The 15,899-nt window shown below is 44.7% G+C and overlaps 1 protein-coding gene across 1 annotated transcript in view; it reads left to right on the forward strand.

The window, feature by feature from the left end:
- The window catches only part of LOC115184931 (serine/threonine-protein kinase 24-like), a 30,048-nt gene extending 23,534 nt beyond the window's left edge, over positions 1–6,514 (forward strand). The window contains exon 10 of the mRNA XM_029745510.1: positions 5,326–6,514. Within this exon, the coding sequence (XP_029601370.1) occupies positions 5,326–5,365 (40 nt within the window). The 3' untranslated portion in view covers positions 5,366–6,514. The remainder of the gene's footprint in view (positions 1–5,325) is intronic.
- The last annotated feature ends 9,385 nt before the right edge of the window (positions 6,515–15,899 follow it).

The raw sequence follows: 15,899 nt of genomic DNA on the forward strand, positions 1-15,899 counted from the left end.
AGTACCCTACCACTAACCCCTATAACCCCTAGTACCCTACCACTAACCCCTATAACCCCTAGTACCCTACACTAACCCCCTATAACCCTAGTACCCTACCACTAACCCCTAGTACCCTAACCACTATCCCTATAACCCTAGTACCCTCCACTATCCCTATAACCCTAGTACCCTACCACTAACACTATAACCCTAGTACCTACCACTACCCCCTAGTACCCTACCACTAACCCTGTAACCCTAGTACCCTACCACTAACCCCTATAACCCTAGTACCCTACCACTAACCCCTAGCCCTAGTACCCTACCACTATCCCCTAGTAACTAGTACCCTACCACTAACCCCTATAACCCTAGTACCCTACCACTAACCCACTAGTACCCTACCACTAACCCCTAGTACCCTACCACTAACCCCTAGTACCCTACCACTAACCCCTAGTACCCTTCCACTAACCCCTATAACCCTTGTACCCTACCACTAACCCCTAGTACCCTAGTACCCTACCACTATCACATATAACCCTAGTACCCTACCACTAACCCCTATAACCCTAGTACCCTACCACTAACCCCTATAACCCTAGTACCCGACCACTAAGCCCTAGTACCCTACCACTAACCCTAGTACCCTACCACTATCCCCTATAACCCTAGTACCCTAACCACTAACCCCTAGTACCCTACCACTATCCCCTATAACCCTAGTACCATACCACTAACCCTAGTACCCTACCACTAACCCCTAGTACCCTACCCACTATCCCCTATAACCCTAGTACCCAACCACTAACCCCTAGTACCCTACCACTAACCCCTAGTACCCTACCACTATCCCTATAACCCTACCACTAACCCCTAGTACCCTACCACTAACCCCTAGTACCCTACCACTAGCCCCTAGTACCCCTACCACTAACCCCTATAACCATAGTACGCTACCACTAACCCCTAGTACCCTACCACTAACCCTATAACCTAGTAGCCTAGTACCCTACCACTAACCCTATAACCCTAGTACCCTACCACTAGCCCCTATAACCCTAGTACCTCCCACTAGCCCCTATAACCTAGTACCCTACCCACTATACCCTATAACCCTAGTACCCTACCACTAACCCCTATAACCCAGTACCCTACCACTAACCCCTCTAACCCAGTACCCTACACTGACACCAGTAGCCTAGTACCCTCCCATAAACCCCTATAAACCCTAGTACCCTACCACTAAACCCTAGTACCCTACCACTAACCACTAGCCCCTAGTACCCTACCACTATCCCCTAGTACCCTACCACTAACCCCTATAACCCTAGTACCCTACCACTAACCCCTAGTACCCTACCACTAAACCCTAGTACCTTACCACTAACCCCTAGTACCCTACCACTAACCCCTATAACCTAGTACCCTACCACTAACCCCTATAACCCTAGTACGCTACCACTAACCCCTATAACCCTAGTACCCTACCACTAACCCCTATAACCCTAGTACCCTACCACTAACCCCTAGTACCCTACCACTAACCCCCTAGTGCCCTACCACTAGCCCCTATAACCCTAGTACCCTACCACTAACCCCTAGTACCCTACCACTATCCCTATAACCCTAGTACCCTACCACTAAACCCTAGTACCCTACCACTAACCCCTAGTACCCTACCACTATCCCATATAACCCTAGTACCCTACCACTAACCCCTAGTACCCTACCACTAACCCCCTAGTGCCCTACCACTAGCCCCCTATAACCCTAGTACCCTACCACTAACCCCCTAGTACCCTACCACTATCCCCTATAACCCTAGTACCTACCACTAACCCCTAGTACCCTACCACTAACCCCTAGTACCCTACCACTATCCCATATAACCCTAGTACCCTACCACTAACCCCTAGTACCCCTACCACTAACCCCCTAGGACCCTACCACTATCCCCTATAACCCTAGTACCCTACCACTAAACCCCTATAACCCTAGTACCCTACCACTAACCCCTAAAACCCTAGTACCCTACCACTAACCCTAGTACCCTACACTAACCCCTAGTACCCTACCACTATCCCCTATAACCCTAGTACCCTACCACTAACCCCTATAACCCTAGTACCCTACCACTAGCCCTATAACCCTAGTACCCTACCACTAGCCCCTATAACCCTAGTACCCTACCACTAGCCCCTATAACCTAGTACCCTACCACTAACCCCTATAACCCTAGTACCCTACCACTAGCCTCTATAACCCTAGTACCCTACCACTAACCCCTATAACCCTAGTACCCTACCACTAACCCCTAGTACCCTACCACTAACCCCTATAACCCTAGTACCCTACCACTAACCCCTAGTACCCTACCACTAACCACTATAACCCTAGTACCCTACCACTAACCCCTAGTACCCTAACACTAACCCCTATAACCCTAATACCCTACCACTAACCCCTATAACCCTAGTACCCTTACCACTATCCCCTATAACCCTTATACCTACCACTAACCCCTATAACCCTAGTACCCTACCACTAACCCCTATAACCCTAGTACCCTACCACTAACCCCTAAACCCTAGTACCCTACCACTAACCCTAGTACCCTAGTACCCTACCACTAGCCCCTATAACCCTAGTACCCTACCACTAACCCCTAGTACCCTACCACTAACCCCTATAACCCTAGTACCCTACCACTATCCCCTATAACCCTAGTACCCTACCACTAACCCCTATAACCCTAGTACCCTACCACTATCCCCTATAACCCTAGTACCCTACCACTAACCCCTATAACCCTAGTACCCTACCACTAACCCTATAACCCTAGTACCCTACCACTAACCCTAGTACCCTACCACTAACCCCTAGTACCCTACGACTAGCCCCTATAACCCTAGTACCCCTACCATTAACCCCTAATAACCTAATACCCTACCACTAACCCCTATAACACTAGTACCCTACCACTAGCCCCTAGTACCCTACCACTAACCCCTAGTACCCTACCACTAACCCCTAGTACCCTACACTATCCCCTAGTACCCGAGTACCCTACCACTAACCCCTATACCCTAATACCCTACCACTAACCCTAGTACCCCTACCACTAACCACTAGTACCCTACCAATAACCCCCTATAACCCTAGTACCCTACCACTAACCCTATAGTACCTACCACTAACCCCTAGTACCCTACCGCTAACCCCTATAACCCTAGTACCCTACCACTATCCCCTATAACCCTAGTACCCTACCACTAACCCCTAGTACCCTACCACTAACCCCTAGGTTATCCTAATCTCCCTCCATCTAATCCACTAACCTGATTACTGACTGTAATTTAGTTTATCCTAATCTCTCTCCATCTAATCCCACTACCTGATTACTGACTAATTTAGTTTATCCTAATCTCTCTCCATCTAATCCTACTACCTGATTACTGAGTAATTTAGTTTATCCTAATCTCTCTCCATCTAATCCCACTACCTGATTACTGACTGTACCTTAGTTTATCCTAATCTCCCTCCATCTAATCCCACTACCTGATTACTGACTGTACCTTAGTTTATCCTAATCTCCCTCCATCTAATCCCACTACCTGATTACTGACTGTAATTTAGTTTATCCTAATCTCTCTCCATCTTATCCCACTACCTGATTACGGACTAATTTAGTTTATCCTAATCTCCCTCCATCTAATCCCACTACCTGAATTACTGAATAGTTTAGTTTATCCTAATCTCCCTCCATCTAATCCCACTACCTGATTACTGACTGTAATTTAGTTTATCCTAATCTCCCTCCATCTAATCCCACTACCTGATTACTGACTGTAATTTAGTTTATCCTAATCTCTCTCCATCTAATCCCACTACCTGATTACTGACTGTAATTTAGTTTATCCTAATCTCCCTCCATCTAATCCCACTACCTGATTACTGACTGTAATTTAGTTTATCCTAATCTCTCTCCATCTAATCCCACTACCTGATTACTGACTGTAATTTAGTTTATCCTAATCTCTCTCCATCTAATCCCACTACCTGATTACTGACTGTTCCTTAGTTTATCCTAATCTCTCTCCATCTAATCCCACTACCTGATTACTGACTGTACCTTAGTTTATCCTAATCTCTCTCCATCTAATCCTACTACCTGATTACTGACTAATTTAGTTTATCCTAATCTCCCTCCATCTAATCCCACTACCTGATTACTGACTGTAACTTAGTTTATCCTAATCTCTCTCCATCTAATCCCACTACCTGATTACTGACTGTACCTTAGTTATCTAATCTCCCTCCATCTAATCCCACTACCTGATTACTGACTAATTTAGTTTATCCTAATCTCTCTCCATCTAATCCCACTACCTGATTACTGACTGTAATTTAGTTATCCTAATCTCTCTCCATCTAATCCCACTACCTGATTACTGACTAATTTAGTTTATCCTAATCTCCCTCCATCTAATCCCACTACCTGATTACTGACTGTACCTTAGTTTATCCTAATCTCTCTCCATCTAATCCCACTACCTGATTACTGACTGTAATTTAGTTTATCCTAATCTCTCTCCATCTAATCCCACTACCTGATTACTGACTGTTCCTTAGTTTATCCTAATCTCTCTCCATCTAATCCCACTACCTGATTACTGACTGTACCTTAGTTTATCCTAATCTCTCTCCATCTAATCCTACTACCTGATTACTGACTAATTTAGTTTATCCTAATCTCCCTCCATCTAATCCCACTACCTGATTACTGACTGTAACTTAGTTTATCCTAATCTCTCTCCATCTAATCCCACTACCTGATTACTGACTGTACCTTAGTTTATCCTAATCTCCCTCCATCTAATCCCACTACCTGATTACTGACTAATTTAGTTTATCCTAATCTCTCTCCATCTAATCCCACTACCTGATTACTGACTAATTTAGTTTATCCTAATCTCCCTCCATCTAATCCCACTACCTGATTACTGACTAATTTAGTTTATCCTAATCTCTCTCCATCTAATCCCACTACCTGCTTACTGACTGGTCCTTAGTTTATCCTAATCTCCCTCCATCTAATCCCACTACCTGATTACTGACTGTAATTTAGTTTATCCTAATCTCCCTCCATCTAATCCCACTACCTGATTACTGACTGTAATTTAGTTTATCCTAATCTCTCTCCATCTAATCCCACTACCTGATTACTGACTGTACCTTAGTTTATCCTAATCTCCCTCCATCTAATCCCACTACCTGATTACTGACTGTAATTGAGTTTATCCTAAATTCTCTCCATCTTCTCTCTCCTCTCTCTCTTAGATTTTCTTCATGCAGGAAGTCTTCGTGCTCTTCTCCCTAGTGATTGGCTCTCTGCCCCAGCCCGCCTCTCCCAGGCTCCGCCCCCTGTCTGTGGTCCAGTCAGAGGTTAGAGGTCAGCCTGGATAACACCACATATTCCCGCTGGAGAACACTGAACACACCAGACGCTTGGTGATCAACTCCAAGGCCTCTTTGAGTAGCTTGATAAACCTGTGGTGAACAAAGGGGGCAGTAGAGCCCAGTCGCTCTGTTAACACTGCTGGAGAATTAACCCAAGAGCAAGGAGCAGAACCATCAGTATGGACCCATCAGTATGGACCCAGTCTGACTGGTACCAGAGGAGGACCCATCAGTATGGACCCAGTCTGACTGGTACCAGAGGAGGACCCATCAGTATGGACCCAGTCTGACTGGTACCAGAGGACCATCAGTATGGACCCAGTCTGACTGGAACCAGAGGACCCATCAGTATGGACCCAGTCTGACTGGTACCAGAGGAGGACCCATCAGTATGGACCCATCAGTATGGACCCAGTCTGACTGGTACCAGATGACCCATCAGTATGGACCCAGTCTGACTGGTACCAGAGGATCCATCAGTATGGACCCAGTCTGACTGGTACCAGAGGAGGACCCATCAGTATGGACCCAGTCTGACTGGTACCAGAGGGCCCATCAGTATGGACCCAGTCTGACTGGAACCAGAGGACCCATCAGTATGGACCCAGTCTGACTGGAACCAGAGGACCCATCAGTATGGACCCAGTCTGACTGGAACCAGAGAACCCATCAGTATGGACCCAGTCTGACTGGAACCAGAGGACCCATCAGTATGGACCCAGTCTGACTGGAACCAGAGGACCCATCAGTATGGACCCAGTCTGACTGGTACCAGAGGACCCATCAGTATGGACCCAGTCTGACTGGTACCAGAGGAGGACCCTCTGTGGGCTGTCTGCTCCTCTCTTTATGAACCTCAGGTGTAGTGCTTTAGATGCATGGCTCCTCCGAGCCACTGGGGGGCGCTGTGCTCTGTGGGATTTATTTGTATACAAAGCAACCTGTATATATGTTCAGCTGTCTCTGATGTTGCAGACATCAGTCACTGTGTACAAACGGTCATGATGTGCTTTTGTAGATAATGTATGAAGGTAAATATTTAAGATTGAAGTCACTCTAATGAACAAAATGCCTCCACTGTTTGTTTTTTTGAGCTGCGTCGTGAACGTTTGTTCAGCGGGTTTTACTGAGCGGTGAAACTCAAACAGCACTTTGTGAGTTTGACCCCTGTTGGCCTAGGTCGGTAACCGTGGTAACCAACCACGGGCAGGAAGTTCACTACAGAGGGACTGAGTTTTACGTGTGTTCTCACCCTCTGATCTATACTCCCTACAAGTGGGCACTTGTCCTTATAACAGTCCACTGCTTTTAAACCCATGTTCTGATGATGGGTAGTGAGTTCACCCAGCTCAGTGTATATATAGACTCTGTTCTGTTGATGGGTAGTGAGTTCACCCAGCTCAGTGTATATATAGACACTGTTTCTGTTGACGGGTAGTGAGTTCACCCAGCTCAGTGTATATATAGACACTGTTCTGTTGACGGGTAGTGAGTTCACCCAGCTCAGTGTATATATAGACACTGTTCTGTTGACGGGTAGTGAGTTCACCCAGCTCAGTGTATATATAGACACTGTTCTGTTGACGGATAGTGAGTTCACCCAGCTCAGTGTATATATAGACTCTGTTCTGTTGATGGGTAGTGAGTTCACCCAGCTCAGTGTATATATAGACTCTGTGCTGTTGACGGGTAGTGAGTTCACCCAGCTCAGTGTATATATAGACACTGTTCTGTTGATGGGTAGTGAGTTCACCCAGCTCAGTGTATATATATATAGACTCTGTTCTGTTGATGGGTAGTGAGTTCACTCAGCTCAGTGTATATATAGACACTGTTCTGTTGACGGGTAGTGAGTTCACCCAGCTCAGTGTATATATAGACACTGTTTCTGTTGATGGGTAGTGAGTTCACCCAGCTCAGTGTATCTATAGACACTGTTCTGTTGATGGGTAGTGAGTTCACCCAGCTCAGTGTATATATAGACCACTGTTCTGTTGATGGTAGTGAGTTCACCCAGCCTCAGTGTATATATAAGACTCTGTTCTGTTGATGGGTAGTGAGTTCACCCAGCTCAGTGTATATATAGACACTGTTCTGTTGATGGGTAGTGAGTTCACCCAGCTCAGTGTATATATAGACACTGTTCTGTTGATGGGTAGTGAGTTCACCCAGCTCAGTGTATATATAGACACTGTTCTGTTGACGGGTAGTGAGTTCACCCAGCTCAGTGTATATATAGACTCTGTTCTGTTGATGGGTAGTGAGTTCACCCAGCTCAGTGTATATATAGACACTGTTCTGTTGATGGTAGTGAGTTCACCCAGCTCAGTGTATATATAGACTCTGTTCTGTTGACGGGTAGTGAGTTCACCCAGCTCAGTGTATATATAGACTCTGTTCTGTTGACGGGTAGTGAGTTCACCCAGCTCAGTGTATATATAGACACTGTTCTGTTGATGGGTAGTGAGTTCACCCAGCTCAGTGTATATATAGACACTGTTCTGTTGATGGGTAGTGAGTTCACCCAGCTCAGTGTATATATAGACACTGTTCTGTTGATGGGTAGTGAGTTCACCCAGCTCAGTGTATATATAGACACTGTTCTGTTGACGGGTAGTGAGTTCACTCAGCTCCTCTCAGCTCAGTGTATATATAGACTAGAGGTCGACCGATTAATCGGAATGGCCGATTAATTAGGGCCGATTTCAAGTTTTCATAACAATCGGAAATCGGTATTTTTGGCCACCGATTTGCCGTTTAAAAAAAAATATATTTTATTTATTTTCACACCTTTATTTAATTAGGCAAGTCAGTTAAGAACACATTCTTATTTACAATGACGGCCGACCGGCAGTTAGCCTCGTTCAGGGGAACGGTGGGTTAACAGCCTCGTTCAGGGGAACGGTGGGTTAACAGCCTCGTTCAGGGGAACGGTGGGTAACAGCCTCGTTCAGGGGGAACGGTGGGTTAACAGCCTCGTTCAGGGGAACGGTGGGTTAACTGCCTCGTTCAGGGGAACGGTGGGTTAACTGCCTCGTTCAGGGGAACGGTGGGTTAACTGCCTCGTTCAGGGGAACGGTGGGTTAACTGCCTCGTTCAGGGGAACGGTGGGTTAACTGCCTCGTTCAGGGGAACGGTGGGTTAACTGCCCTCGTTCAGGGGAACGGTGGGTTAACTGCCTCGTTCAGGGGAACGGTGGGTTAACTGCCTTGTTCAGGGGAACGGTGGGGTTAACTGCCTCGTTCAGGGGAACGGTGGGTTAACTGCCTTATTCAGGGGCAGAAAGACCGATCTTTACCTCGTCAGCTCGGGGATTCGATCTTGCAACCTTACGGTTAACTAGTGCAACGCTCTAACCACCTGCTTTACATTGCACTCCACGAGGAGCCTGCCTGTTACGCGAATGCAGTAAGAAGCCAAGGTAAGTTGCTAGCTAGCATTAAACTTATTTTATAAAAAAACAATCAATCAATCATAATCACTAGTTAACTACACATGGTTGATGATATTACTAGTTTATCTAGCCTGTCCTGCGTTGCATATAATCGATGCGGTGCACATTCGCGAGAAAGGACTGTCTTTGCTCCATAAACATCAATGTCTTTCTTAAAATCAATACACAAGTATATATTTTTAAACCTGCATATTTAGTTAATATTGCCTGCTAACATGAATTTCTTTTAACTAGGGAAAATGTGTCACTTCTCTTGCAAACAGAGTCAGGGTATATGCAGCAGTTTGGGCCGCCTGGCTCGTTGCGAACTGTGAAGACTATTTCTTCCTAGCAAAGACAGCCGACTTCGCCAAACGGGGGATGATTTAACAAAAGCGCATTTGCGAAAAAAAGCACAATCGTTGCATGACTGTACCTAACCATAAACATCAATGCCTTTCTTAAAATTAATACACAGAAGTATATATTTTTAAACCTGCTTATTTAGCTAAAAGAAATCCAGGTTAGCAGGCCATATTAAACTTGGGAAATGGTGTCATTTTACGTTCATTGCACGCAGAGTCAGGGTATATGCAGCAGTTTGGGCCGCCTGGCTCGTTGAGAACTGATTTGCCAGACTTTTACGTAATTATGACATAACATTGAAGGTTGTGCAATGTAACAGGAATATTTAGACTTAGGGATGCCACCCGTTAGATAAAATACGGACCGGTTCCGTATTTCACTGAAAGAATAAACGTTTTGTTTTCGAAATCATAGTTTCCGTATTCGACCATATTAATGACCAAAGGCTCGTATTTCTGTGTGTTTATTATATTATAATTAAGTCTATGATTTGATAGAGCAGTCTGACTGAGCGATGGTAGGCACTAGCAGGCTCGTAAGCATTCATTCAAACAGCACTTTCGTGTGTTTTGCCAGCAGCCCTTCGCAATGCATTGCACTGTTTATGACTTCAAGCCTATCAACTCCCAAGATGAGGCTGGTGTAACCGATGTGAAATGGCTAGCTAGTTAGCAGGGTGCGCGCTAATAGCGTTTCAAACGTCACTCGCTCTGAGACTTGGAGTAGTTGTTCCCCTTTATTACGTTCTCCCCTCGGGTGTAGCTCGTCTGAGGAGGAGACGTAAATGCCTGGGCCTAAACACACCAGGTAACACGGATGAAATGGGAAGAAATGTGGGGTGCAATGGGCGATGAATAAATCAGACCACAACCAGAACTCAATGTTAACCCTCAGGGGATGTTTAGTAAATTATTTAAAATAAACAATATAACACACCCATAAATAATCAGTAAGACACAAACAACAACAAGGGAAGGTAAGAGAAGGGAATGTTTGGGATCGGGGTCCAAGTAATGAAAATAAACAAAAGATCCCTCCTCTTCTACACACCTAAACCTTCCTAACACACTCTAAACCCTAACCCACTGTCCTACCTGGTTCCAAGAAAATACAAGGGTGACACCCGCCCGGCTAACCTAGTGTATAAAACAAAGGGTTATCTACGTGAGAATGTACACCCATGGGCAGATCTACCTTTTCCCTTCTCCAGGACCTAGGTAGGGTGGAGCGCCTCAGGAGGACAGGCTGAAACACAAAGAAATTAACACAAATAATCAAACAAAAAAACAAGTGTCCTCTCTCCCCCTCCTCTCTCTTCTCTTCTCACACGGCAAACAGATATCCTCTCTGTAATCAGCTACAGCCACGCCCACCATCGTTAGCCGCAACTCGGTACACCTGTAATGCTCAGGACACAACACACTAACGGGAAAATGGGGAACAAGAAAAACGTAACACGTAACACCCTTGCTCTACATGGGTAACGCTGCTTCGAGGGTGGCTGTTGTCGATGTGTTCCTGGTTCGAGCCCAGGTAGGAGCGAGGAGAGGGACGGAAGCTATACTGTTACACTGACAATACTAAAGTGCCTATAAGAACATCCAATAGTCAAAGGTATATGAAATACAAATCGTATAGAGAGAAATAGTCCTATAATTCCTATAATAACTACAACCTAAAACTTCTTACCTGGGAATATTGAAGACTCATGTTAAAAGGAACCACCAGCTTTCATATGTTCTCATGTTCTGAGCAAGGCACTTAAACGTTAGCTTTCTTACATGGCACATAGTGCACTTTCACTTTCTTCTCCAACACTTTGTTTTTGCATTATTTAAACCAAATTGAACATGTTTCATTATTTATTTGAGACTAAATTGATTTTATTGATGTATTATATGAAGTTAAAATAAGTGGTCATTCAGGATTGTTGTAATTGTCATTATTATAAATACATTTGCAAAAAATCGGCCGATTAATCGGCATCGGCTTTTTTGGTCCTCCAATCCGTATCGGCGTTGAAAAATCATAATCGGTCGACCTCTAGTGTCTACAGATACACTGTATTAATGGAGGCGTGTCTACAGATACACTGTATTAATGGAGGCGTGTCTACAGATACACTGTATTAATGGAGGCGTGTCTACAGATACACTGTATTAATGGAGGTGTGTCTACAGATACACTGTATTAATGGAGGCGTGTCTACAGATACACTGTATTAATGGAGGCTTGGAGGAGGCGTGTCTACAGATACACTGTATTAATGGAGGCGTGTCTTCAGATACACTGTATTAATGGAGGTGTGTCTACAGATACACTGTATTAATGGAGGCGTGTCTACAGATACACTGTATTAATGGAGGCTTGGAGGAGGCGTGTCTACAGATACACTGTATTCATGGAGGCGTGTCTACAGATACACTGTATTAATGGAGGCGTGTCTACAGATACACTGTATTAATGGAGTGGTGGAGGAGGCGTGTCTACAGATACACTGTATTAATGGAGGCGTGGAGGATGTGTGGCTACAGATGCACTGTATTAATGGAGGCGTGTCTACAGATACACTGTATTAATGGAGGTGTGGAGGAGGCGTGTCTACAGATACACTATTTTAATGGAGGCGTGGCTACAGATACACTGTATTAATGGGGGCGTGGCTACAGATACACTGTATTAATGGAGGCGTGGAGGAGGCGTGTCTACAGATACACTGTATTAATGGAGGTGTGGCTACAGATGCACTGTATTAATGGAGGCGTGTCTACAGATGCACTGTATTAATGGAGGCGTGTCTACAGATACACTGTATTAATGGAGGCGTGTCTACAGATACACTGTATTAATGGAGGAGGCGTGTCTACAGATACACTGTATTAATGGAGGAGGCGTGTCTACAGATACACTGTATTAATGGAGGAGGCGTGTCTACAGATACACTGTATTAATGGACTGTATTAATGGAGGAGGCGTGTCTACAGATACACTGTATTAATGGAGGAGGCGTGTCTACAGATACACTGTATTAATGGAGGAGGCGTGTCTACAGATACACTGTATTAATGGAGGTGTGGTGGAGGCGTGTCTACAGATACACTGTATTAATGGAGGCGTGTCTACAGATACACTGTATTAATGGAGGTGTGGAGGAGGCGTGTCTACAGATACACTGTATTAATGGAGGCGTGTCTACAGATACACTGTATTAATGGAGGCGTGTCTACAGGTACACTGTATTAATGGAGGCGTGGTTAAAGAGGGGTTGGGGGGGGGCACACAGTGCAAATTGTCTGGGTAGCCATCTGATTACCTGTTCAGGAGTCTTATGGCTTGGGGATAAAAACTGAGAATCCTTTTTGTCCTAGACTTGGCACTCTGGTACCGCTTGCCATGCAGTAGTAGAGAGAACAGTCTATGACTGGGGTGGCTGGGGTCTTTGACAATTTTTAGGGCCTTCCTCTGACACCGCCTGGTGTAGAAGGCAGGCAGCTTAGCCCCAGTGATGTTCTACCCTCTGTAGTGCCTTGCGGTCAGAGGCTGAGCAATTGCCGTACCAGGCAGTGATGCAACCAGTCAGGATGCTCTCGGTGGTGCAGGTGTAGAACCTTTTGAGGATCTGAGGACCCATGCCAAATCTTTTTAGTTTCCTGAGGGGGATCCTCTGGATCGATGTGTATGACGGCGTGTTTTTAGTTGTATTTATTTACAGAAAACAAGTGATGGACAACAATACAGAGAAAAAATTATTATAATAAAAAACAGTGTGGTTGGAAGCCCAAGGGCTTGTATCAGTGTGGCTGGAAGCCCAAGGGCTTGTATCAGTGTGGTGAAGCCCAAGGGCTTGTATATAAAAACAGTGTGGTTGGAAGCCCAAGGGCTTGTATATAAAAACAGTGTGGTTGGAAGCCCAAGGGCTTGTATATAAAAACAGTGTGGTGAAGCCCAAGGGCTTGTATATAAAAACAGTGTGGTTGGAAGCCCAAGGGCTTGTGTATAAAAAAAACAATGTACCATACATAAGTACAAAAAGGTAGAAGACCCAGCAGGTTATTGATATAGATTAGTATGGTAGTAGACCCAGCAGGTTATTGATATAGAGTAGTATGGTGGTAGACCCAGCAGGTTATTGATATAGATTAGTATGGTAGTAGACCCAGCAGGTTATTGATATAGGTTAGTATGGTAGTAGACCCAGCAGGTTATTGATATAGATTAGTATGGTAGTAGACCCAGCAGGTTATTGATATAGGTTAGTATGGTGGTAGACCCAGCAGGTTATTGATATAGATTAGTATGGTAGTAGACCCAGCAGGTTATTGATATAGAGTAGTATGGTGGTAGACCCAGCAGGTTATTGATATAGATTAGTATGGTAGTAGACCCAGCAGGTTATTGATATAGGTTAGTATGGTAGTAGACCCAGCAGGTTATTGATATAGATTAGTATGGTAGTAGACCCAGCAGGTTATTGATATAGGTTAGTATGGTGGTAGACCCAGCAGGTTATTGATATAGATTAGTATGGTAGTAGACCCAGCAGGTTATTGATATAGATTAGTATGGTGGTAGACCCAGCAGGTTATTGATATAGGTTAGTATGGTAGTAGACCCAGCAGGTTATTGATATAGGTTAGTATGGTAGTAGACCCAGCAGGTTATTGATATAGATTAGTATGGTAGAAGACCCAGCAGGTTATTGATATAGATTAGTATGGTAGGAGACCCAGCAGGTTATTGATATAGGTTAGTATGGTAGTAGACCCAGCAGGTTATTGATATAGATTAGTATGGTAGTAGACCCAGCAGGTTATTGATATAGGTTAGTATGGTGGTAGACCCAGCAGGTTATTGATATAGGTTAGTATGGTAGTAGACCCAGCAGGTTATTGATATAGATTAGTATGGTAGTAGACCCAGCAGGTTATTGATATAGATTAGTATGGTGGTAGACCCAGCAGGTTATTGATATAGATTAGTATGGTGGTAGACCCAGCAGGTTATTGATATAGATTAGTATGGTGGTAGACCCAGCAGGTTATTGATATAGATTAGTATGGTAGTAGACCCAGCAGGTTATTGATATAGATTAGTATGGTGGTAGACCCAGCAGGTTATTGATATAGATTAGTATGGTAGTAGACCCAGCAGGTTATTGATATAGATTAGTATGGTAGTAGACCCAGCAGGTTATTGATATAGATTAGTATGGTAGTAGACCCAGCAGGTTATTGATATAGATTAGTATGGTGATAGACCCAGCAGGTTATTGATATAGGTTAGTATGGTGGTAGACCCAGCAGGTTATTGATATAGATTAGTATGGTAGTAGACCCAGCAGGTTATTGATATAGATTAGTATGTTAGTAGACCCAGCAGTAAGGTTATTGATATAGATTAGTATGGTAGTAGACCCAGCAGGTTATTGATATAGATTAGTATGGTAGTAGACCCAGCAGTCAGGTTATTGATATAGATGAGGAATAACAAGGTCTAATTGTCCAACCCTGTGGTACGCCAGGATATCTCGGCCCTGGTGGATCCACAGCCGTTTGTGTTCCATTTCCTGCCAATAGCAAACTACTTCAGACAGCCGTTGAAGAGGAGTGGGACAACATTCCACTGGCCACGATCAACAGCCTGATCAACTCTATGCGTCACGCTGCACGAGGTAAATGGTGGTCGCTCCAGAGACTGACTGGCTTTCTGATCCGTGCCCCCTACCTTTTCTGAAGCAATCTGTATTCCCAGGCATGTGAAATCCATAGATTAGGGCCTAATGAATTTATTTCTATCTGTATTCCCAGGCATGTGAAATCCATAGATTAGGGCCTAATGAATTTATTTCTATCTGTATTCCCAGGCATGTGAAATCCATAGATTAGGGCCTAATGAATTTATTTCTATTGACTGATTGATTTCCTAATGTGAACTGTATCTCAGTAAAGTCTTTGAAACTGTTGCATGTTGCGTTTATATTTTTGTTTGTTTTGTATATAATTTACGATCCCCTTATACAAACGGCTTACTCATTTACCGAGCTCTTATCAATAGCTAAGAACGCTGTTATCAGGCTTAAGTTCAAGGTCAGAATACACGTAGAGAGAAACCTGCTAATGACGTTCCCTTTACGGGCCCTTACCTCGGGTTGGGAATCCGCCCCAGGAACCAAACTAACCTGCTAATGACGTTCCCTTTACGGGCCCTTACCTCGGGTTGGGAATCCGCCCCAGGAACCAAACTAACCTGCTAATCACGTTCCCTTTACGGGCCCTTACCTCGGGTTGGAAATCCGCCCCAGGAACCAAACTAACCTGCTAATGACGTTCCCTTTACGGGCCCTTACCTCGGGTTGGGAATCCGCCCCAGGAACCAAACTAACCTGCTAATGACGTTCCCTTTACGGGCCCTTACCTCGGGTTGGGAATCCGCCCCAGGAACCAAACTAACCTGCTAATGACGTTCCCTTTACGGGCCCTTACCTCGGGTTGGAAATCCGCCCCAGGAACCAAACTAACCTGCTAATGACGTTCCCTTTACGGGCCCTTACCTCGGGTTGGGAATCCGCCCCAGGAACCAAACTAACCTGCTAATGACGTTCCCTTTACGGGCCCTTACCTCGGGTTGGGAATCCGCCCCAGGAACCAAACTAACC

The sequence above is a fragment of the Salmo trutta genome, unplaced genomic scaffold (assembly GCF_901001165.1).
Source record: "Salmo trutta unplaced genomic scaffold, fSalTru1.1, whole genome shotgun sequence".
NCBI lineage: Eukaryota > Metazoa > Chordata > Actinopteri > Salmoniformes > Salmonidae > Salmo > Salmo trutta.